Source organism: Lissotriton vulgaris, chromosome 1_1 (assembly GCF_964263255.1).
Source record: "Lissotriton vulgaris chromosome 1_1, aLisVul1.2, whole genome shotgun sequence".
Classification (NCBI taxonomy): domain Eukaryota; kingdom Metazoa; phylum Chordata; class Amphibia; order Caudata; family Salamandridae; genus Lissotriton; species Lissotriton vulgaris.
Window position 1 is genome coordinate 1,386,479,259 of NC_141685.1, and position 24,114 is coordinate 1,386,503,372.

Sequence of the window (24,114 nt, forward strand, 5' to 3'; positions counted from 1 at the left end):
CACAGAGACACGGGACACTTCCTTCGGCGTCAAAGATTCAAGGTTTATTTACTGCAGGGAATACAGTAGTCACGACAAGCAACACACGTGCAACTTGGGGAGACTGCTTCAAATTGGTTCTGTGAATCGCTCCTTTTATACACAATTTCCCCATAGGGTTACATTGAACACAAAAGTTTATGACCCGGTTCCCACAATCATCCCCCAGAGGGGTCGCTTTGGTCACTTTGATGCACATAAGGTCCGGAACATAAGTGCGGAAACATTTGGCGGTTCCCAACTGTAAAAACCCATCTTCCCAACATTAGTGCATTCCAATCGGTAATAAACAGATCGAAATAGGAACAGGAACAGGTGTAGAGGAAGACGGAGACAGTGGGGGAATCGGAAAGGGTGTAAAAGGGGGAGGTATCAAGAAACACGAGATACGGGCATCAAAGGGACGTGCCTAATGAGATGCACGGCTGAGACAATAAGTCCGTGCAGCAAGATGAGCCTCGAGCGGCGCCATCTGCTTTACAGTAGCATCTCCCTCATCATAAAGACATTTACAAAGAACATGTGTCTTCCGTAAATATCTTGGGAGTCCCAGGGTCGCGAAGCGGACAACGTCCGTTCGCTGGCTACTTGAGGGCAAGAGACAAAATGGATGCCGTATCTAAGATGGAACCCGTGGGTACAGATAAAAATACCCACGTAACAGACGAATCGTTTAGGTTAGCACAGCGAAACTGCGCACATTTACTAAATTCGTCATTTGCGGTTCATAGATACCAGACTCGACCATATTCGTACGAGTCGAGAACACCACTTACAATTGTCACGGAACCTCAATGTTGTGCTCAGAGTTGGCCATTCCTGCGTTGACCCCATCTACCATGTCCATCAACACCCTGTTATACAGCGGCCTCATCCACCTCAGTGCTAAGTAAATAGTCTTTTAGATAGCACCAGAAGTCTTTGGGACGTGATCTGCTGGGTAATTCTTCTTCATATGTGAGCAACTTGTCCCTGCAGTATGTCATATCATTGAGCCAGGCCTTGATGTTCGGCACGGTGGTTCCCTCCCAACACTTGGAGACCTGTCTCTTAGCTAATAACAGAGCTATGGCACAGAATTTCCGTTTCCCTGCTTTCACATTTGACAATAGACCTATCAGGCATATTTTTGTGGTACATCCTATATCAACGCCCACCATCTTACTAAGCATAGTTGTGACTGTCTCCCAATAGGTGTGTATCCTTGGGCAGAGCCAAGCTAGATGCACAAAATCCGCCTCACCATATCCACATCGTTTACACCTGGCATCCTCACGCAACCCATATTTATACAGTTTTAGTGGTGTGTGGTATGTTTGATGTAGATATTTGAGATGTGTGATCCGGAGGTTTCCATTCGGGGTGAGCAGTTTAAGGAGTGTGCAGGCCGTGGACCATTCCCTGTCTGTTAGTGGCTCTGATAAGGAAGCATTCCATCTCTGCATCGCTTTATCTGAAGTATATGGTATTTCGCTTTGGGCTACTGTATATAGTCTAGATACCAGATGTGAAATGTTGGATGACTCGTTAATCAGTTGTAGTGTTTGCAGGGTCAGTGGTTCCGCTGGGTAGGTCGTGTATAATTCCCGGATTGCCCTCTGCAGTCTGTAATATGTAAATCTGAAAAGTAGTGTGGGGCTGCTGATATAAGTTAGGTCCTCTACCTTGCAGAATTTGCCATTGTGATACAGATCACCGAACGTGTCTATGCCTACTTGTTTCAGTATATTCATGCCCACTTGTTCGTTCGTCACTGATAGAGCTGGGTGGTGTTGTAGCGGTAGTGCCGGGGCATATATTGGCAACTTTTGAGCCATTCTTCCTAGTGCCTTCCATGCTCGGGTAGTAGTATCTATCGTGTTAATGTCCCTTGCGTGTAGTGGCGGTCTCTCATGTGTTACTATCGCAGTGAGCGGTGCCTCATTGCAATTTAATATCTTCATACAGTGTGTAAGAATCACAAATAGGAACATTAATTATCATGTAAGATATGAATCATAAGTGCAAAAGCATACCGAAAAAATAGAACAAAGACGGGTGTATTTAGAAAAATATTCACTTTTCTTCATGATATATCAAGACAGGGTACTCTAAAAAATATACAGACAACGTGACAAGAAGGTAGCATCAACACTTTTCTACTTATTGAAGATTAAAACAAATGTCTGAAGAAAAAGCGTAGGTCGACGTTTCGGTCTCTACTTTTTCATAAACTAAACCATCTCCAGGACTGTTATGTATTCTAATAGTTGACCCCTATTGTAATGTAGAACAAAAGTAATTACTATTTATTCTAAAACATGTTATACACATGAGCATAATCACAATAATGGGGGGGGGGAGAGGTAATTAGAGGGCTGTTGGGCGAAAAATGTTAAAAGCAGGTTTGATTACTCCAACTGAAACAGCAATCATATGCGCACGATGGCAAGCAGGCTGACCCGCTCTCTGATGCCGCCCGACCCCCGGGTTGTGGGCTAAATGGCCGTGTATATCTTACCATTGCAGAAGACAGGCAAGGCGACGCCCGCGGGGTTGTAATATTATACATATGTGAATTGCATTTTTTCCTGCAATAAAAACGGTTTAAAAAAAAATGAGCATAATCACAATAGATCACCCGTTGCATTTGCACAAATACACTAATATTCAAATTCTGAACCTTAGTTCAAGTATCCTATTCATTATTGTCATCTATTTACTTAATTCCAGATGTTCATATCCTTATTATCACAGATATTCTAACAGTTATAAACATATCCACATTTAAACCTCATTTTATTGTTTTGGATGATACCCATGTCAATTTTAGGACGTCATTATTTCCATATTTGATGTATCTACAGTCTATCATAGATTGGATTGATTGTTGGCACTTGACTTATTATCATAGGACCACTATAGTGGTTAGCCTAGTGAAAGTTTTTGGGCAGATCACACTTGCATTGCTTAAGACCTTATATCCCTCATTTCTTGTGCAATCTGAAAAAGTGACTTTAATCAACAATTTCATCAAATGGATGCTATTCTTTACAATAGACATACATGAGTTCGAAAAAAGTATGTGACTCAGCTGGTTATCCTCTCAGTTTTTGGACCTGACATGTATTAATCTAAAAACGAAAAGATCTTTGTTACTCCCTGATTATTCAATCCGATTTATAATCTGCTGATGTATAAAGTATTTTTACCTAAGTCTGGCCAAAAGACACGTACTCAGTATGTCTAGTGTATTGAAGGACTGTTGTGCCCAAATCGATGGAGCACAGAACAAAGGAGTGACGCTTGCGGCGAGACGGTTCAATTGTAAATCAGTCAATATCAAAATTTGAGCAGTTTATTAAAACCGTTTTATTGTTAACTCATCACTAGAACTATTTGGAAACAGTTTGTATGTTAAAACTAGTCATTTATTTGGAAAAACTAGTTGATCTCTTTTTAGATAGTTGGAGATTTTATTTTTTAAAAAGCGACCTGAAATGCTGCTCTATTTGCGGGCGTGATTATTCACTCGACTAAAGCAGAGCAGTTTATATTTAATGTCTTCTAGAGACAATACAAGTCTAGTTCTATTCAAATATCTTTATTCGATTGTAATCATTACAATCATAAAAGCACAATTCATCAACAAACAGTTAAAAGCAGTCCGGATATTTCATTTATAAAACACAAATTTCTTTAGACAATGTAAAAGGCAGAAGCAACAGGCAGCATAAACATTTTTGAAAATATATAAATAATTGCAGTACAATAAAAGATTAGGTTAAAAATGCCTAAAGGCATTAGCAGCATAATTATCCCTCCATACTTTTCCTGAAGGTAATTGCTAGTTTCAGGAAATTACAGACAAATAAAGTGCAATCGCATTTCAGTAGTTGAAGGTAATAAAGTGCTGGTTTTATCTGTGCAAAATTCAGTTTTTTAAGGCATGGCTTTAAATATAGCCTCCGGAGTGTTATGTAATAAGGAGAAATGAATAAAAAGTGTGCCAGGTCTTGCGGAGACTTTCTGTCGCAGCCGCAAGCTGGCAACACCTCACCCCGATGGGCCCGCTTGGTACCGCCAGTAGGAGATGAAACAGGTCAAAACGGAACCTTGTTAACAGATAACGCTCATAGCCAGTCATAGGCCATGATAGATATGGTTCCATTTGTAGACAGGTTTTAAGTAGGACGTGTTTCCTAACACTGTCCTTCTGCAACTCAACCTCCTCCCTAGCAGTATACCTAGTTGTCATCATGGCATTTTTTACGAAAATAACATCGGATTTGGTGATAAGGTTTGGGGTTAAAAACAGTTAAGGCCGGCCAATTGCAATCAGGCAGTCATTAATATACTTCAGCCACGGGACCTTAAACCTTCCATCCAATGTTAAGGCTTCTTTTAATATTTCATGAGTGAGGGGTATATCTTTATTGAGCCAGCAATTCAGCCAGCACAATACGGGGTTCACTGCTGTTCTATCACTTAGATAGGGTACACCCAACTCCTCATGTACCAAAAAATTTCCATGAAAGCCATGGGACAGGTTGCCCGATAGGCAGAAACCTGTTGGCCCATTACCAGACAGATATTTATTAACTGTCTTTCTTGCACTGTTCAAGTTTTTAATTAGGAGGTTTTGTTCGGCCGTGGAATAAAATTTATATAAGGAGGACACACCATCCTATTTTAATTCACTATATTGTTTGTGCTGCACTAGAATTCACTAAACCATCAAAGATTAGCAATCATATGGCGGCTCATTTGTGTTGGTGGACCAAATCCTAAACCAGCAACAAATGGTGTGGCTCTTTATGTCCCAATGATCAGGGGACTAGCCTAACTCACACCTGGGTATGGCCAGATGATAGGACTGATCATCAAGTCAATTTGATGGTAACCCATTGCTTAATGGTATGGATTTTGCAAACCAATTTCTAAATGACCTATAAAGTGTCTTTGTTTCCTATAACATAGTGTTCACCCATGTTTTAATACGCTGCCCTTATGGGACTTAGGCACTCCGAGATCTTGGTAATTCGGATTGGCAGCCCAGCTATATTATTTGGCTGTTAGACCCCCTGTGTTCTTGTGTTGTATATGTAGAAGTAGCTGGGGATAGTAACCAGGAATGGGTCTCTAAACTTTGAATCCCTTTGACCCTCTCTCACCGGTTGGTTTTTGATATGGAAAAACTCCCAAACATATATCTAATAATGGTAATCCATCTTTGACAACTAAATCTGTGGCACTATTGGGAGCAAAAGAGACCTAATCATACAAAATTCTGCTGGATGGAGTGTGCAAGAATTTCTTGAAGTCAAGAATATTCAGTAGACAAACTGGCTAAATGTGAAGGGTAGGTTCAGTGAATGTCCTGGTAGGGACAGAGGAGATATGAAACACAGAAAAGGAAAACAGTTGAACGTACATATGCTTTACAGTTATAGCATATTCTGCACCACAGTTGCTGTTGTAAGTTGTAATGACAATGTCTGTTCTCTTTTGATCATTTTCATTAAGTTTCCGGTATTGAATACCTATTTTTATCGGTGTGATTGAGTCTGTGGCAAGTGTGCCTTTCAATATCAATAGTAAATCCTAAAAGGCAGACATTATAGTATGAAAAATGAGCAGTTCCATCATATATCCTAGTCCTGTAAACGAGACCCAAGTTGGTGCGAATCCTGGATATATTTGTTTAAGCAAGTGTTTTGAATCATTCGTTAAATTGGTACGTAAATATTTGTCTGAAGTACAATGTACTGCCTTTGTCATTAGTTTTTCTGATTTTGTGTTCTATTTTTCACAGATGCTTGTGAAGGTTTCTTGCTTTAAGGTCTATTCTGCCCATTCCAGAGAATGCCACACACTGAGATCTGAAATCAATACACAATTGTTCACTGCCCAGCTTCTGAGGACAAGCTACATTGGTGGCGTGATATAGTTACCACCGCCTCCCCTTAACGAAGACAAAGCATGGCTTAATGTGGTCGGTATAAATGAAAGCAGGGAAGCGGAGGACAGAAGGCCCTCTAATGCACTCCGCAGAGAGATGAACCAGGACTGCAAGTGCCTGGGGGCATTTGGTCCTATTGCTCGCTGCTGAATGTCGCGCTGCCCACGGATAGCCCGTATTGTTATCCATTAAATGGGATCATGCGTGCCTGAAAGGTGTTTGAGAAGGGACTGACAATCATTTTCACAAGTGTGAGATTACTTCTGCCACATGTTAAGTGAGCTCCATCCGATGGCCCAGATTTTTGCGCTACCATTAATTGCTCTTTCAACCTTCACTCAAGTTCCTCTTAGGGAGCCCTTTGCTGGACTGCGCGGCTGCATGCATTCAATTTTCTCTTCATAATTTTTGCCCATTGTCTGAGCTCAATAAAGCCTTGAAAAAATAGAGGATTTTTCATTCAGCTGAGAGATTGCTTCGCTTCTCAGAATGGTCGGTAAAAAAGTAACAACTGGCCTTTTCCATTTTTCAACCCTGAATAGTTTCAGCATTCAGTACACAATTATGTTTTCCAACTATTCATTAGGGTTGATTTTTCATCTTCAAGAAGAACCATGAACTTTCACAGCATGGACTCGGTGCAAATAAATTGCCACATTCTTTTTCAGGCGCTTCCAGCATAATTGAAATATAACAATAATATTTGGTATTGCACCTTGAAAATTGTGTGTGGACAAAGCAGAATGCTTAAAGTGCCGTTAAGACGGATATCATACAGCAAAGGAAGGCATGCTGTACTCTTTTCTGAGACCATTGCGAGAGTGCATGTGCTGTTAATGTGCACAGTATTCACGATGCCCGAAGCACACAATAGCGCAGAAGTTACTTGTGATGGGGCTGTCATCCATAACCTGATTGTGAATCTGGTTTTAATGAATTGGGCTACAGGCAATCCTCTTCAGTGAATGAGTGGCTAGATGGCTGATGAGTGGTCGCAGAGCGTGAAGTCTCATCCAAATTAGAGTGATGTTAACATTGACTACCATTTAGCCACCAAATTATGAAAACCTGAAAGTTAGAAGATGCTTCCCAATCTGGTTAGATAGCTCAGAGTGTCAATGCACATTTTCCAGTGATCTCTGTGCATCATGGAGGCAACACGTTCGACAGCATTTTGTTCCTCTGCGGTGAATAATGTTATAACATCGGTTATTTATATTGTCCAGATACTTTTATGGATTGTTAACATATACAAAAAGATAAGGCTCTCAGCCAGAAATCTAGCTAGTGGACTCATGCAATTATTGTGGAGTTCAGTGTCTGCTTTTAAGTAATAGGTTTACACGTTAAAATGTACCCACCTTCCTTACCAATTGACTATTTGGCTCTAAGGAGTCAAACACGATATTTATTTGCATATTGACGAAAATAAACCACATAAAACAGTTCAAAGCAAGCTTTCTTTTTTTGTTCTCAAACAAAGACGTGGCAAATCAGTTGAACCCAAAACATATCAGTCTATCTATAACCTTTTGCTGTTCTTGCAAACACTTATTGGAGATGTGACGAACGCAGTTACTGCTGCTGTCCCTGTCCTAAAGTACATTGATAGCTGCCCTACAGGCGAGAATAAAAACCCCTTTACAGAGGTTTTTAGACACAGTGACAGGGTACTGGAGGAACAACAGAATAAAAATGAATGGGGAAAGATTAAACATGTTGGAATAGTCAGTCAAGAATGCTTGCAGTAAAGAGTAACGAGTGTCAACGGAAAAGCACCATCGTATGTTAGCGCCTTGTGCTTCAACAACAAATTAGCGTCACTTCCCTCACTCTACAGCTGAAAGGACAGAAACCATCAAGGCTTGTGAAGTAACTAAACCTTAACGTTTTGAAATAAATAGGCCACCGACACATAAAAACATGCAGGTGATGCCAAGTCTGGGAAATGTCACCTAATTAATATTTAGAGGTAGAGTCCTGCAATTCAACGTGTTTGTATTTCGTCGGAATATAGTATTTAGTTTCCAATCTAGCCGGGAGGATGCAGTGTATGGAGAGCTTCGCGTGCGGCATCTCTTACTTTTCAGTATCAGGATGTCACTACCAGTACCTGCTGCTTCTCTAGCCGCTGCCTAGTGTTTTTATAAATTCGGAGGCCAATGCTAGTTACGTATCACCCATTCAAGGGAAGCGCAGTGCTTTATTCACATATGTCAGCCTACCTATTTACTTCCGACATACCTCAGTATGTGCCATACCTCATCAGGCGTCCGCACCCGGATCTCGATGTGAATCCAGGTGGGGCCAACCACCTAGCGTCGTTATGAATAACGGGGCAACCCAATAAGTCAACCGGACCTGGGTGCAATACAGGTATATAAAGATGGTCCGTGGCCAATTCTTCAAACAATATATAAATTAGTTATCACCGCCATTCTGTATTGGGTAAATGTACTCCAATACTGATAATCAATATCCAAAAGTAAAATCCAAGCACTACACAAAGGTTTCAGGAGTGCACATACTACAATGACCACAAGAATATAAGCGCCAAAAGTGATTGTTATTTGTTCATCATACATTTATTTTCACATTTGAAAAACAATTTGTAAAGCAGGTTGTGCGTAAGAACAGAAGGGGGGAGGGTAGAGGTGGTATTAAGTGGTAAAGGTGTGAATCAAAGAGTTTAGGCAATAAAATAATTGGAATTTTTCAAGAAGACTGGTAATCCAATACAGTCAGCGAGACCTGTCCAATATATAAATCTTCATTTACATGTTATCTGTAAATTTTGTTTTAAAGAACATGCACAAAATGCATTCTCCGTGGTTGGGGTTGGGGAAGAGAGGTATAGGTCTTTATGTTGAAAGGCGTCGACGTTTCGACTAGGCTAATGCTATGAGGGAATCTGTAACCTCAGCGGTGAGTCTTCTTCAGGACGGAGATGGGGCAACCTAGACCTGGTGCCAGAATGGCTACGCAGGGGTAACGAGAAAGTAGCAGGTCCAAGGCTCAAAGTCGCCTCAGGCGCTGCAGCTGGTGGTGGTTAGATGAGGTTCATGGCCTGCTGTGGCTCGGCAAGGTATGAATGAATCTTATACCTAAGCCGGTGAGGCTCCCAGCTCCAACGATGCTCCGTGAACAATGAGCAAGGAACTGCTCATTGTACTTTTGTTCACCCTAAGTTGGCAGGGTATGCTCAGACGTGAGTCCCTTGCTCACTTTGCCACTGGATTCAAGCAAGCCTGGCTGAAGACGGCTGTAATGCCAGAAACCGGTCCTAGGAAGCTTGTTTCCGATCCAGGGAAGGCATGGCTTGGCAGTTCAGGCTGGACTGTTCCCATGAGGCACAGGGTCAGACTGGGTGGCAGAGTGGGCTAAAGAACGGTGATGGATTAAAACCCAGATCTGTTGACTGGGTGTGAGTGTTTGATTGTTTCAGATGCTCCGTCCATCACCACCCCCTTTTGTACTGCTTCGTTTTTACAAGTTAGCACAAATGTTAATTTATTCATTATATTATGGCCTGTGGGTTGGTGATGTGTTACTTAGCATCAACGATGGCCCCAAATGGTGCCCATTAAAGTCTTGTTGTAGGGCATTACAATAATGTTAAATGTGGCATGCTACTCACTTCCTCAAGGGTCAAACACCTCATGTTTCCTGCCCTGCAGCCCCTCGACCGATGCATGATCATGCGTTCGGCATCTACTCAACCAGGCATGTTTGAAACCTGGCTTTGGTGCCTGTCCGGTGCATGTCACTGCATACGTGATGTGCATGTCTTGTGTATGTGACTGACTATATTAGTGTTCTGTGGGGGCCAAAGTAGAGTTGAGCCGATCAAATTGTTCATTCATTTGCCGTATCAAATCCAAATTGCTACATTACGTGATTGCTTGTGACATTATGAGCTGAGTTTGATATATCAGTGTAAAGTAACATTTGTGGTAATATACTTTGTGTGTCATGGTGTCAATTACACAACCACTTTCTCCTCATCTTTTCAGCTTCGATGGAAATACCCAGTTGTAAGGGTCAATATGTTTAGCCTTTGTAAAAATTTAATAAATCAATGGCTGGATACCCCCTGTTTCATTCTTAGGGTCTTGTTTATATGTTTGCCTATTTGTTGATTTACTGCTTACTTTGGCGTTCTTGTTAAGATGTGGAAAAACACTTGTTGTCACAGAGATGTTTTACCGCCTACATCAGCGGCCTATTTCAAATGTGTTATAACAATTGTTATCACAGGTTTGTCAGCATTCTTATGCATAATTCTTGCTCGGTGGCTGTAGTGCCACTAGTTGAATCCCGATTGTCCACACTTTTGGTCAAACTGTACTCATCCTGGGGCGTTTGCCTATGGTTGTTTCATTGTATTGATGTGAAGCCATGATATATAAACATTAAGGCCCTGCTGGAAAGTTTCAAGTTTATAGATCCACCATTTTTCCCACTTCAATAAGATTAATTTTGAATTAGATTTATTTTGCGCTACCCAGAATTTGCAGTTTCCATCCATTTATGTAATTCTCAAAATGATGAGCCTTGCGATAATGATTAGCCCGTTTTGTGGCTGATGTAGCATATCTTATAGTACTTCCATCTTTGCTGATGCTTGGTCTGACCTTTCTATTGGTCATCCCTAGGTGTCTTAATCCTCAAAACCGCTAATGAGTTACAGTTAGATGTTGATTTATCATCCGGGAAGTTTTTACACCTGGGTCTATTTGTTTAGTAACAGACATGAATTCACAGATGCCACAGTTCCCACATGGAAAATGTCCTTTAACTGGAAGGGCACCCCATAAAGTTTGGTGATCTTGTGATTTTAGTTCTGGTGGAGACCAATAGGTCTTGCAGGTATGCACTATTTTTGAAAGAACAGAGGTTTGAGAAAGTTAATTTCATATTAACATAATATCCCTCAATGTTTATTTTTTTCTTTACCATGTTGGATACTGGGTTTGTCTTCGAGTAATGTTTGCCTGTGGTTTATTTCTGAATCTACCCGCTCTGATGCTTGATTTACTATTTGTCTAGGGTACTCCATCTTAGTTAATTTCTCAGTTAGTTAGTTGAAAACTTTGCTAGAGAAGCAGTTTCGATGCAGGTGCAAAAATTAGCCTAACGCAAGGTTTTTTTTCACAGTGGACGTGGATGGAAGCCATAAAAATGAAGGAGGTTGTTTTTATCTCTGGGTTTATTAAATACCCTGGTTGTTAGCTAAATATCTTTTGGAATGATTACCAGAACCAGAAATGGCAACAATGTTTTGAACATGGTATGGGTGACCCTTAGAGAGTTGTTGCAGATGTTTTGTTTGTGTGAGCCTCCCTGACTATTTGATAAAGCCTAAAAAGCGACGTTTTTTGACAGAATTGTCAATTTTGTTTATAAGTATAAAAGGTTCTATGGTGAGATGGCTGCCCTTTGTTCTGTCAACTGTTCATGCCCATTCCCAGAAAACTTTTCCATGCTAATTGGTGAGCAGATGACCCCCATTGGCCTTTCCTGGGCGCGGAGGCAAGCCATTGTCCTCTGAGCCAGGGTATATTCCAGCTCTAGAGGTGTGAGGAAGAGTGCAGACTGTTTTAGCCCTGTTCTGGAAGCCTAAATTCAATTTTTCTAAAGTTACTTTTCCTGCTTAAGTTATCAAAAACATGGTTCCACCATTGAGTCTGATTTTTACAACTAAACAAATAATTTTGGAACCTGTTTCTAGCCCTTTCCTAGGGTGGACAATTAATATTTTAATCTTATCTACTTCTATTAAAAAAAGCTTAGCATGGCCTACATGATTTAGTGTGTCCTATTTTATTATATTAGCTCCCTGACCTTCATTCTTACGAGGCTTACTTTAGTAGTGGCTTATGAATATATAAAAACAGGCTTTTTTGACATAGAAAATGCAATTTTCCACATCCCAGCCAAGGTACAGTGGTTCTCCTGGCAGAAATATATTTTACCATATGTGGGTGTAAATACACACAGCTGCAAACATATCAAATGTAATTTTCTATTAACTTAAGGCACCATGTACATTGTACTAAAAGGGAGGATAAATCAGTAAAATAAGGCGTTACAATGTACAGCACACGATTTAAAGGGAAAGTACAGTCACTTTACTACTGTTTTGCAGTGATAAAGCGCACAGAGTCCTACAGCTAGGAAAAATAGGCTCAATAACCAGGCAAAAAAATCCGAGGTAAGCATGCAGAAAAGGAGAATCTGCTACACATGTTAAAACCACTGTTAACATATTAGTCTACCCTAAAGCTCTTTCAAATATAATTGGTTTAGGGAATTACATGCATTTTGGAGGTGTTGTTGATGTGAATTGTGTGGACGTGTGATGGTAAGCATTCCAGGCATGTGATGTTTGTGTGGAAGAATGGTAGGTGTGTTGATGTATGTCTTGGAATATGATAATGGGTGTGCATCTCCTGCATCTCCTCTTTGAATTGCCATCCTACTGGAACTGCTATAAATACTCCACCTCCACAGCTTCAAGGCACTCTCTTTCTATCTCTGCTGACCACCCTCATTGGTTGGCTGCAACAGAGAACAATTTAGGGTGTCTGCCAGAAGAGCCTTAAACAATGTGGTTCCTCAAAAGGCGGTAGTAGTAGAATTCCTGGTTCAGGTGGGGGGGGGGGGGGGGGGGAGGAGAACCCCCCTTATACAAAAACAAAAAGTCCAGTGTGACACTAAGATCGGCGAACATCTGGCAAGGGCTCTTAGACCCATGTTTGACTCCCCTTTCAGTTCCATAAGACCTGGCTCATGGTGCAAAAACCCACAACGATTTTTGAGCCCTTGTTGGATCTCCTGCAGGGTTTGCAATCTCAGTACTTGGACCCTGTAGGAGATACAGCTTGGTTCCATGCAAACCCAAGCTGGGTAGCCCACAAACCTGAGCAAAAAAAAAAAAGTTACCCACGCTCTGATTGACCACCCAAAGACTATGCCCAAAGGGGGCTGGCTGCCCCGCTGGTGGTTGTGCTTTGTGGCTGTGTGGACAAACCCTTGTGCATGTGGTTGAAGGCTCAGCAAGGTAGGGTTTAATTTTCTAAAAGGTGAATTTACTATATGATTAACTAAAACAGAAATTGACCTAAAACAGGTTAAAAATAAGTTATGGTTAACTTTGGTTACAACACCTTCACGTATGTTTAAAAAACACTTCAGAAAGTCAATTGTACTCTGGTTTCAATGGGAGGGATGCACCTCTTGCTGCATCCACCAATCACTACATCCAAAACAGTATGTTAATCAGTCACAGTCAAAAGATACTTTATGCGGCCACTAAAAGCAGACATTTAAAAAAAAGACATTTGATAGGAGATACAGTTATTAAATGATCCCACATGTGCAATTAAAAATCAAAATCACGCAGGTTACTAAGCTAAGACCAACAGTACAGACAAGTAGGGATTAAAAACTCTGTTAAAAACCAGCACGAAATGCCAGTCACAAGTAGACAAGGGGAAAGGAGAATCAGATAAGAGAGAAAATAGACAACACAATTTCCTTTCCCTTCATGACTGTGCTGGGCTCTGACATCTGCACATTGGAATGGGTAAATAAAGGCAGCAAAATATGTTTTACAAACCTGCCTTGAGTGCTGTACTCTCTTAGCTTAACAGTGCTTGAAAGCCGTTGTTGTAATCAACTCTGTCTTCTTGTTATTAAACGGGCGGACCATCCTGAAACTGAGGCATAGGGTTTTCCTACCTTCCGTTTCTTCTATCACTATAACTGTCATAAACGTCAATAATATGCAACTTCTGGTGCTGAATACCTTATATTCTGATTTGATTCTTGTGCAACTGAAATGCACATTTATTTAATTTATCTATATCTCTATCTAACTATATATCTCAAAAGTTTACAAATCTGATAAATCCTAAATCGTATACTATTAGTCAAAATGTTGAAGAAATAGTTAGATGTTTGTTTTCCATTTTTCAAGGCAACTTGATTTACAGAGTACTTTTTCCAAAACAAGGGATGTGTTTGTGGCAACATTGTAGCAGGATTTCCTACAGCAGCTTACACTTTAAGGCAACTTGGTGATTAGCAAAAGGCACAAGGCGAAGGGCATTACTCAACCTTTTGGGCCAACTTGCTTGAAGGTGTAAACTACTTGATAGAGGAGGTGCTCTAGTGTGGTGGAATAGTAGCGTACCTTTTGTCACGGATACCAAAGTTATAATCCTGTGTTCAGCACTTACCACGTTCTACTATTATGTGATTATCAGCTTGTCTAAATGTAAACATGTGGTACCTAGAACTATCTAATGGACATGTTTCCAGTCTGCCTCTCCATCAGACCCTTGTAAAAAAGAACAATTGCTGGACAGAATGCAGAACAATGTCATACATTCACCCCAGTACAGAGATATGGGCCTAAATCTATCGTTTTTTGCTCACCATGCATTCTAATTCGGACCCAGCCTTATGCAAATCAGTCTTGACCCTGCACCCATTGGGAACAGTCCAGCTCGAACTGCTAGGCCAGGTCCTCCCTGGACTGGAAACAAGCATCCTAGGACCAGTTTTGGGCTTTCAGCCATCATCAGCCAGGATAGCTTGACTCCAGTGGCATGGAGAGCACAGGACCCACATCTGGGCATACCCGTCCCACTCGGGTGACAAATGCAAAGAGATGGTTCCCATGAGGCACAAGGTCAAGGCTGATTTGCATATAGCTGTGTCTGAACTGGGGTGGCGAAGTGAGCAAAAGAACTATGATGGAATCAACCCACATCTGTGACTGGGAGTGAGTGTCTGAAAAGTTTCAGCGCTCTGTTCATCATCTCCTTGTGTTTGCTTTTCTCCATCAGACCCTGGCTTCTGTAATTAAATTTCACCCATACACCCACATATAATACTGTTCTATGACAACGGCTTGTCCCCATAGTGCTCTTGCGGCTATAGTAGCATTCTCTCGACAAATGCTCTGCTGGTTCGTAGAACTTCGGTTTGTGATTCTTTCAAATGTCCAATGGAAAACAGACACCTGCGTATCCAAATCACAGTTCATTTAAACATGCTGGTAGAGACAGGCTAGATAGAACCATGTAGATGTATGTATCATACGCAGATAAAAGCAAATTTGCTAGTATTTTCAAGTATGATTATTTGTAGTATTCTTCTATGTTTCTGCCGTAATATCACTTAGTAACAGTGAAAATTCACTTATCTATGTTATTTGGATATAGTGTGTCTGCCTCCAGGAATTGGTAGTCCTAAAGAGGGGGGGCCGAGCACGTTTTAATGAGATCTCTTTATGTACAATGGAAAAATCAGCTACTATGAAAAAAGGCAAAAAATGTAATTCTTACAAGTTGAATATACATTAAAAACCTACTCCTACATCGTGTTTGTCAAAATATCAATATTCACAGACTCTTGAATTGCACGTGGGATAATTGAGGGCAAGTTTCATACCTACTAAGTCAATTATGATATGCTACACCTTGATGAACATCGCATGTTTAGTGAACCACTGTGCACCAAAATGTTTGTATGTGGATGTGATAGAGTGGATTCAGCGTGCCAAATTTGTAAAAAAAAAAATCAATCTTTTATTTACAATGCCATGCAATGGTGCCATGTATCAGTCCCTTGAAGTGTAACATTATGTGGACCTTGCAACAAGTAATTTACATTTCAGGGAAGTTTCAAGGGTGGAAGCTAAAATGTTACAAAGTGGCCAAGATTAGAGAACCTGTAGTGGAATCCTAACAGTGAGTGCCAATTGCTGTTGATGTGCTTGAGTGAGTTTGTATACTAGCAAAAACAACAATTGATGGACAGAATACAGAACAATGTCATACATTCACCCCAGTACAGAGATCTGGGCCTAAATCCATCGTTTTCTTGCACTCCACACCACCCCAGTTCAGACATGGCCATATGCAAATCAGCCTTGACCCTGTGCCTCATGGAACAGTCCAGCCCGAACTGCCAAGCCATGCCTTTCCTGGACCGGAAACAAGCATCCTAGGACCGGTTTCTGGCTATCAGCCGTCTTCAGCCTGGATAGCTTGACTCCAGTAGTCTGGAGAGCATGGGACTCATATGTGAGCATACCCATCCCATTTGGGGTGACAAATGCAAAAACAACAATTAATGGACAGAATGCAGAACAATGTCATACATTCACCCCAGTACAGAGATCTGGGCCTAAATCCATCGTTTTCTTGCACTCCACACCACCCCAGTTCAGACATGGCAATATGAAAATCGGCCTTGACCCTGTGCCTCATGGGAACAGTCCAGCCCGAACTGCCAAGGCATGTCTTTCCTGGACTGGAATCAAGCATCCTAGGACCGGTTTCTGGCAATCAGCCATCTTCAGCCAGGATAGCTTGACTCCAGTGGTGTGGAGAGCATGGGACTCACGTCTGAGCATACCTATCCTACTCGGGGTAACAAATGCATACCTACCATACTGCTCCCAAAAAATCTCAAATTTGGAGAAAAATTATGACTGCGTAAAACAACAACGATACACTGGAAATAGTGATTAAGTTCCATGGCCACAAGCTTGAAAGCAGCACACTTTCCCCTGAACTCCTGTTTTTCGAATGTCACATACCAACCATTGACTTTTCTATTGAGCACAAGCTTGTAATTGTACTTATTTACAAGTCTGAGGAACTGGTTATAGATTCATAATCCCTATATTGATGTTATGTCTCTGAGGATTCTATTTACTGAAACAAAAATAGTTTACTTTAATGTTGGAGTTTTGGCATGCAAGCAATTTTTCTTGAACCTTTCTGTTACATTATTGCACAAGTATTTGATCACGAAGCATTTGAACATTAAAAATGTTGCAGTCATAGCATGCAGCAAAAATCTCAAAGGTGGAACATATGCCTCTACCCGCTTGTGATTGCTAGTATTGCATATAAGATGATTAGATCTATTCTGCCCCCTCCAGCACCCAAGAGAGGATGTTTTCTGGAATAAGGTTGCCCGCTCAGCGGCTATTAAATTATTGATGAAGGTCCTACGACTTTTTTCTCCATTTTTGCCTCTGCCTTTAAGAAATTATGGTGGTGAACTAACTTGACACAACTTTTCCTGAGGCCTTTTGAGATGTATCTCAGTCTTTACTGAAATGTACTGCAGCGATTTGTTCCCGAACTTCATCTGTAAGCATCTTGCCCTTGTACGCACCTCTCCACACCCTGTGGTGCAGTACTTGCTCTGTTGTGTTGCCTGGCTTCATCTGAGTGTAAGATATTCTCCCTTCAACTATAAAAATCGGCTGCAGAGGAAGAGGTAAAGTATTCTTTTCCTTGAATATGTTTGAAGGAGAGCAGTGAACATAGGGGAGTCCGACTGTTCAGAAGTGCACACTTGCTGAAGGCTCACTGTCCCAAAACAGGCAGTGAGAAAATGTTTGAAATTTACTAAACTAGTATCGGCATAGTCTATTGTTTGAGAAAACTAGTCTTGACTACCTGAAGAAGTATGCAATCTCAAATGTAATGTGAGTGAGTGTAAATCAGTGTTTCAACCGAAATACAGTGACAGCAAGTTAAAGGCACAATCCAGCGACTGCTGTAACAATAGGTCTCAAACCCAAGCTGACACCATCCAACAAAGGAACGCTCTAGAATGACGATTGATGTTGAGTGTTATCAATGCAGGGATAACTAAGGAGAACCTTTTTCCCTACCCTGGACCTCTTTAAACAAGCACAAATATAGACTTGTAAGGGCAATATGAAAATGAGCATAAACATTTTCAGAAGTCGGAGCTCCTTCTTGGATGATGTGGAGGGACAACTATGATTCAAGATTCTTAAAGCCAAGCATGAGGTGATCCTCCACCTAGCCTGGCTCTTACTCATTGAAAAGGAACTGCGCTGGTCACCATAGGTCCTAATCCGAGCAGGCTCTGATCCTATAGAATAAAGACTGTTTTCGTCGTTGGATTCTCTAATCTACATAAATGCTTATAATCTACAGGTGAGTACTTGCTCTCCCAGAATACTGGCTATGCTGGTCCCCAAGGCCCTAATCGAAGCAAGGGTTAATCAATTCTTGTATTGATAACGCAACGTTCTAGGATATGAACTATGCTGCCCACTGTAGCCTGTCATGGTTTATAGTGAATTTAATTTGTTTTGAGTTGTATTGACAGGGCTTTTTACTGTTTAGACTATATCCTGTGATATATGGGCTCATTACAATTGAGGTAAGTGTTGAGATTTTGTCTGGCCATGGCCCAGTGATTGCAGCACAAAGCCACTAGCTCAGTAGATATTCCCGCATATAGCATTTTATATCAATTTCGTAGACTCATGTACAGATTCAAATACTAAAATCTTAACAAAGCCCTACCTTGAAAAAATCTGTCTGGCATCTAATTACCAATTCCAGTCAAAATCAAGGACGAAACGAAAATGGGTTTCAAAACATGACATTAATTTCCTCTGTATCCTGCAAAAAGTCTGCAGAATAATAACCTTCTAATTGTAGAAAAGAAGAACATAAAAAAATATTGTAACACACTGATATGAGTATTTTGGCACCAGTTCATTTTTTAAGGCATTTAATTTGTTTTTAATTCATTCCCTATTGTGGCTTCCTTAATAAATGTGTTAAATGCACAGAGCTGAGGTTCCAAAGATGAACAATTGAAACCTGGTTCTTGATGCTAGTGATGCTTTGTTTTCGTGAAACATCCTCTCTGAGTTAAAGAGGAGACATTGGGTTTTCCACTCCTTCATTCTAATTAGGTTTGATAAGCAAATCCAAAAGGCTGAAATGTGGAAGACCAGCGGTCTCTATGCAAAATATACAAATGGGAGCTTAGGGGTCAATCCGTCCGCCGTCCTTGCTCGTCCGCCACCTATTTCCCCCCGCCATATTACAATGGCGGGGGGACCGTGGCGGACGGGAAGACCGTCTGCCGCTTCTCCGCCATGGTCGCCTTGCGACCGTGGCGGAAAAGCTCTGATAAGGTGGCGGTGTCTATCAGACACCGCCAGCCATATTAGGATGTGCTGGGGGCTATGCCTTTTCCGTGGCGGCAATGCCGCCATGAAAAGGCATATGGTCCTTGCATTGGGGGCCCGTTGCGGGCCCCCAGGGTGAAGGGGGTGGGGGGGTGCACATGGGGGGTGCCTATGGTACGCCCCTTCAGTTGCACGCACAATGCGGCAGGCACCGCGCGGTGCCTGCCGCTTTGTGCATGCAAATGCACAGCATGCACTTTTAACTCTGCTTTAGGCAGCACCCTCCGCAATGTTAAATATATGGGATGTGACCGCCAGGGTGGCGGTCACATCCTAATTGCAATGGAGGGAACGCCGCTGCCCCTGTGGACGGTCCCTCCACCTCGGGGGTGGCGAACGGACGCAGGTCCGTCCGCCATCATAATCGACCCCTTAGTTTGGCCAGAATCTCATAAGGGAAACATCACATTGACTTTCTTATTTATTTTATTTCCTAAACCTCAATCTAGGTTTAAATAATAAACAGTATAAAGTTTTAAAGATTGACATTTACTGCACCCAAAAAAATCTGACACCATAGAGTTTTAAATGTATCAGGTGCGATAGTTTGCGCATGTTACGAGTTCTGTCTTGAAATAGGAAATAAGTAATTGGTGGATTTTGGTGCTTTTGTATCAAAATCCTCATGTCCCAGTATTTACTGGGCATTTTTCACGCAGCAAATTATTGAGGTATGGTGTTTGCTACGAAACATGCACTTCCAATAGAAGCAGTAACAAAGTTACTACGTTAATGGTAATTTACAGGGGCACTCATGTTAGGGGCTTTTGAATTGTGTCTGCTGTGATTGTGACATTCATCGAATATGAGAGTTGTCAGTACTAGTGCTACTTCAATAGCCAGCAACTTAAGTATATTTTTGCTTCCTGATTATAAATACTTTGGCATGGAGGGCGGGTCAATGTTTGCAGCAGGCACATTGTTATGTTGCCTTTCATCGACTCGAGCTCAATATTCCTATTCGTCCTGTTTCAAGCAGATTACAAGTGATTAATGTTTCACAGTCATTTTTGTAAAGAATTTGAAATGGAAATATGAGCACTTCACTGTAAGTGACAAAGAGAAAAGAGTAAATTAGGGGCGCAAAGTGAGTCCGAGTGAGTGGAGACTTGTTGACCGAGAGTTGGATAAATGGGGAAGAGAAAGAGAGACAACCACTCATAAGCAGGAAGATGGAGAGTGTAGAAGGACATGTCTCCAGCAAGGTAGCTGCATGGCAGAGATGTTTAGCCTGATAGCCCCGCCCTTCATATATGCTCTTACAGCCCCTGCTAACTGAAAAGGCTACCACCTTGAAAGACTATGGGCCTGATGTACAAACAACAGGAATACTGATTTCTTAGTTGTGATTCTCTCCAAAACAGAATTCGGAAATCTGTATTTCTAATGTATGAAACTCATTGTGTTTCATTTAGGGATTCCTTCTGGGTCGCACATTAACCTACCTCATGAAAATTCATGAAGTAGGTCGCAGTTTGTGACCCATTAGGAATCTCAGACCACCATGTCTGTGATTAAGTTTTTATAAAGCAATCTTTTTTTTTTAATGCAGCCCATTTTCTTTAATGGAAAAGGGCATCCATTTAAAAAGAGAAAATGAAACCTTGAAGTTTAATTTTTGAAGTGTAGGCAGTGGTCGGACAACTGCCTGCTCTTAAAAAATATTTTTATTTACATTCTCAAAGGGGAAGGGATACCTTGGGGACCCAGGACCCCTTCCTCTTTGCAGATTGGTTACCACTAGTTTTAAACTGGTGGTAAAGTATTACTGTTTTGCAACTGGAATTCGGTCGCAAAACAATAATACATACCATACTATACCGATTTGGTATTTGGAAGGGACACCCTAAAAACATCCCTTTCAAATACTAAATTGCAAATGCAAAATGAACTTCAGTATCAAGTTATCAAATCGCATTTGAAAAATAATTTTTCCGGCAGCAAATTCCCTGATTATGCAAATTGGGCTGTTTGCGACCAGACAAAATGCTTTGTGCATCTGGCCAAATGCCAGTTCAGCTGTGGGCAAAATGGCCAATGGACAGAAGGTTTTATATGTTGCAATTCTGTAGTAATGTTGCTAATACAAAACTTAAATAGTAAAGCTAGGAAACCGGGATGATCTCCTATATTATTTTGAAATCAAACTTAAAACCAAATTATCCAGGATTTTTGCCAACTCTGGTTCAAACGAAATCATACAGTCTGTTTTTTGCTTACACAAGAAATGTATTATGTCTGTTCAGTTCATTATCTAGGAAAAGAGATTATAAAATCATCAAGAACGTCCAAACCACACCATACAATGGACACAATACAATATTTTCATCTTCGGTATTGGAATGTCCTGCAACAATCTTCTTCCAATGTGTTTTGATTGAAAAATGCAAGGGACCAAAGGAGCTGCAATATCTAACTCGTAATTCAACTATAATCCAAGCAGACCCAATGAGTTCTCATTTTTCTAATCTAAACCCAAAGCATATCCTAATGTCTTTCTAAATACTAACATATACGTTTTTTGTAAAGAGCTTTGTTGCCCGTTCAGGTTACTTGACACTGTTGGTGAGTTTTTATAATTAGAATAATGTGGCAGACAACCACATATTACCTGTAAGTGTTTTGCTACTGTTTAGCTGGGTAAAGATTAATCATCAATAGATTGTGAGACTGTTTCAAGATGAAGAGTAAGGATCTGATATACACAAAAACGAGCAAAAGCTCTGTTGAAAGAGCTCTGGTTGATCTTTAGAATTCCATTTGATTCTAATGTGATTGTTTGCAACAACTTCTCTCCACATGCAGTTCACAGTATGTGTCACTCAGTGGGACCGGTGAAGAAAGAGAGGGAAAAGATCATGACCACCTTCAACACATTCTAGAATAATCATATCTTTTATCATGTACCTGTGTATAAGATTAACCATTAAATAGTCGATAAAGTTAGAATGGTTCCAGATTCTAAAAGTTAACCTTGGAATAATATCTGATGGGGTTCTGTTGTTACAAGTTCTGAGTTGGTACGAGACCCGATTCTGTAATGTTATACGAGTTAGGTCTTCATGGTTTGAGAATATACTGTGCAGTACGTGGTGTATCATAGAAATACAATAAATAATTATGATGTCATGTTTATAGGGTTTACCATGGGTTCCATTGACCGGTATCTATGTGTTGTGTACTGGAATGTGTATTCATTTTATCATGCTCTAGAATTTATCAGGTGCTCTGTTAAAAGGTATCTATATGTAATGTATCATAGTACTGGAAATTGAACCTGTAGACCAATTTCGAGGAGGGCGAATGGAATGATGTGGTATCTTGAGCGGATGCACCCCATCAACTCTGCAAATACGGGGTATACTTTAGCAGACTACTCCCTTATTCAGTCAGCGAACTCATATTTGCACATGCAACACTTACTTGCTGTACAATCATGTGCAGGCAGTGCACAGGCTGAGGGGCACTGGGCGGGGGGCTTCACTGCAACACATCACTAGCAGTTACCCCCCTCCTTCCATCTTTTTATTTTCTCCCCATTTTGTTGTGCCCTATTTCCCTGTTCTGTATTTGTTTTACTATGCTCTTGCATTGCATTCATTTTCATGAGCTCTGTGGTAACACTTCCACCATAGTTGGTGTCCGCATCGGATTCGCATATATGATTACTTAGTTTACCCTACATGTCGCACTGAATGTGCTCGTAGATCTGGCCCTTTCAACTAGGGTCACACATGTGGTTGCATCATGCATGCAAAAGTTAATTCTGGCTTTCTTCTGCATAAACCAATAAGCAGATTTACGAAGAATGTCATAGCTCTTAACATAGATCTTGCCAGACGAGATATCTTCTGCATTACCCAATATAATGTTATAACACATTGTTTCTATTTTGAATCTCAGTAATATACTCCGCAAGTATTATTCTCTGATGATTATATATGTTTCTACTTGACCAAAATGCGGTACAGGCCGGCTTATGTTAGGCATCTAATTTATGCTATTGGAGTGTAGCTGACCTGATGCCATGTACATTGTCTATTCGGCAAACTGTTTATAAACAGATTAAAAAAAATGGTACTGGAAATTGCATAAATGATGTCATGCTCATATTGACAGGTATCTGTATGCAGTTGGACAGAAAGTTTGGAAGCGATGGAAGAAGAGATATTTCGTCCTTGTTCAGGTTAGTAGCTATTTGTTATCTCTAAGTTTTTACCACTTAAAATACTTTTTTAGCTTATCTGTGACAATTTTGTTAAGATCTGTACCATGAAACTGAGATTTTTTCTTAAAGATCTCAATCTGATCTTTTTTTAGTATGTATTCTGTATTAGCTGCTGCTATTCTGAACTTATCACAAAATTCAGGTCCCAGGTTACATTAATGTTCTTCTGTTAATTATTTTGTGGTGATGGGATCTGGTTTACTTGCAGCTCTCTTTCACGGACTGCATACACTTGTTGGAATACTATAGTGTAGTTTCATATTAAATAGGAATAACAATATTAATTTAATTGGATAGAACGTATTTTCCCATATCCGTGCACGTGTTATGTTCCGTTATCTATCTCGATTCAAGGGAAGAAATGTGCTGCAAAGTTCAGGAATGTGTTTGTATGAAATACACAGATGAGCTGACCTGTTCTACTGCTTACTCACTTTGCAATCCCTGTGTGAAAAGAAGGTAACACCGTCATTCAAAGAGATGAACTGTGTCACAAGGAAAGTATTTGAGCATTATCTCCTGAAAAGAAGTGTGCAAAGCTGTGAAAGGGGAGCCCACGCAACAGAAATAGCACGACTACCGCTTTCTTTGACAACCTAAATATGGCGTAATTTAATTTGTGTGGCAGAGTCCACGTTCTTAGTTCCAACATTACATTTTGAAGAATGTATGCAGAGTTCTTAGGAGTATTAGACCTGGGGTTAATGTGTACATGCTTTCTTTAATATTCTCACAATGGTTTCAAAGAAAACCAGTTTGAGGGGTAGACTCAGAGCTTGCCAAAGCATCCACAGCAATGATAATTGACAATCTACAAGAATGGAAACTTCTAAAAAGCAATGATTTGCCTCTGTC

General features: G+C 40.7%; 1 protein-coding gene across 2 annotated transcripts in view; it reads left to right on the top strand.

Moving 5' to 3' along the window:
- The window catches only part of CADPS2 (calcium dependent secretion activator 2), a 2,357,592-nt gene that overhangs the window by 1,152,840 nt on the left and 1,180,638 nt on the right, over positions 1–24,114 (top strand). For both annotated transcript variants that reach the window (XM_086966845.1, XM_086966848.1), the window contains exon 9: positions 23,151–23,217. In XM_086966845.1, coding sequence (XP_086822971.1) covers positions 23,151–23,217 — 67 coding nt within the window. The remainder of the gene's footprint in view (positions 1–23,150; positions 23,218–24,114) is intronic.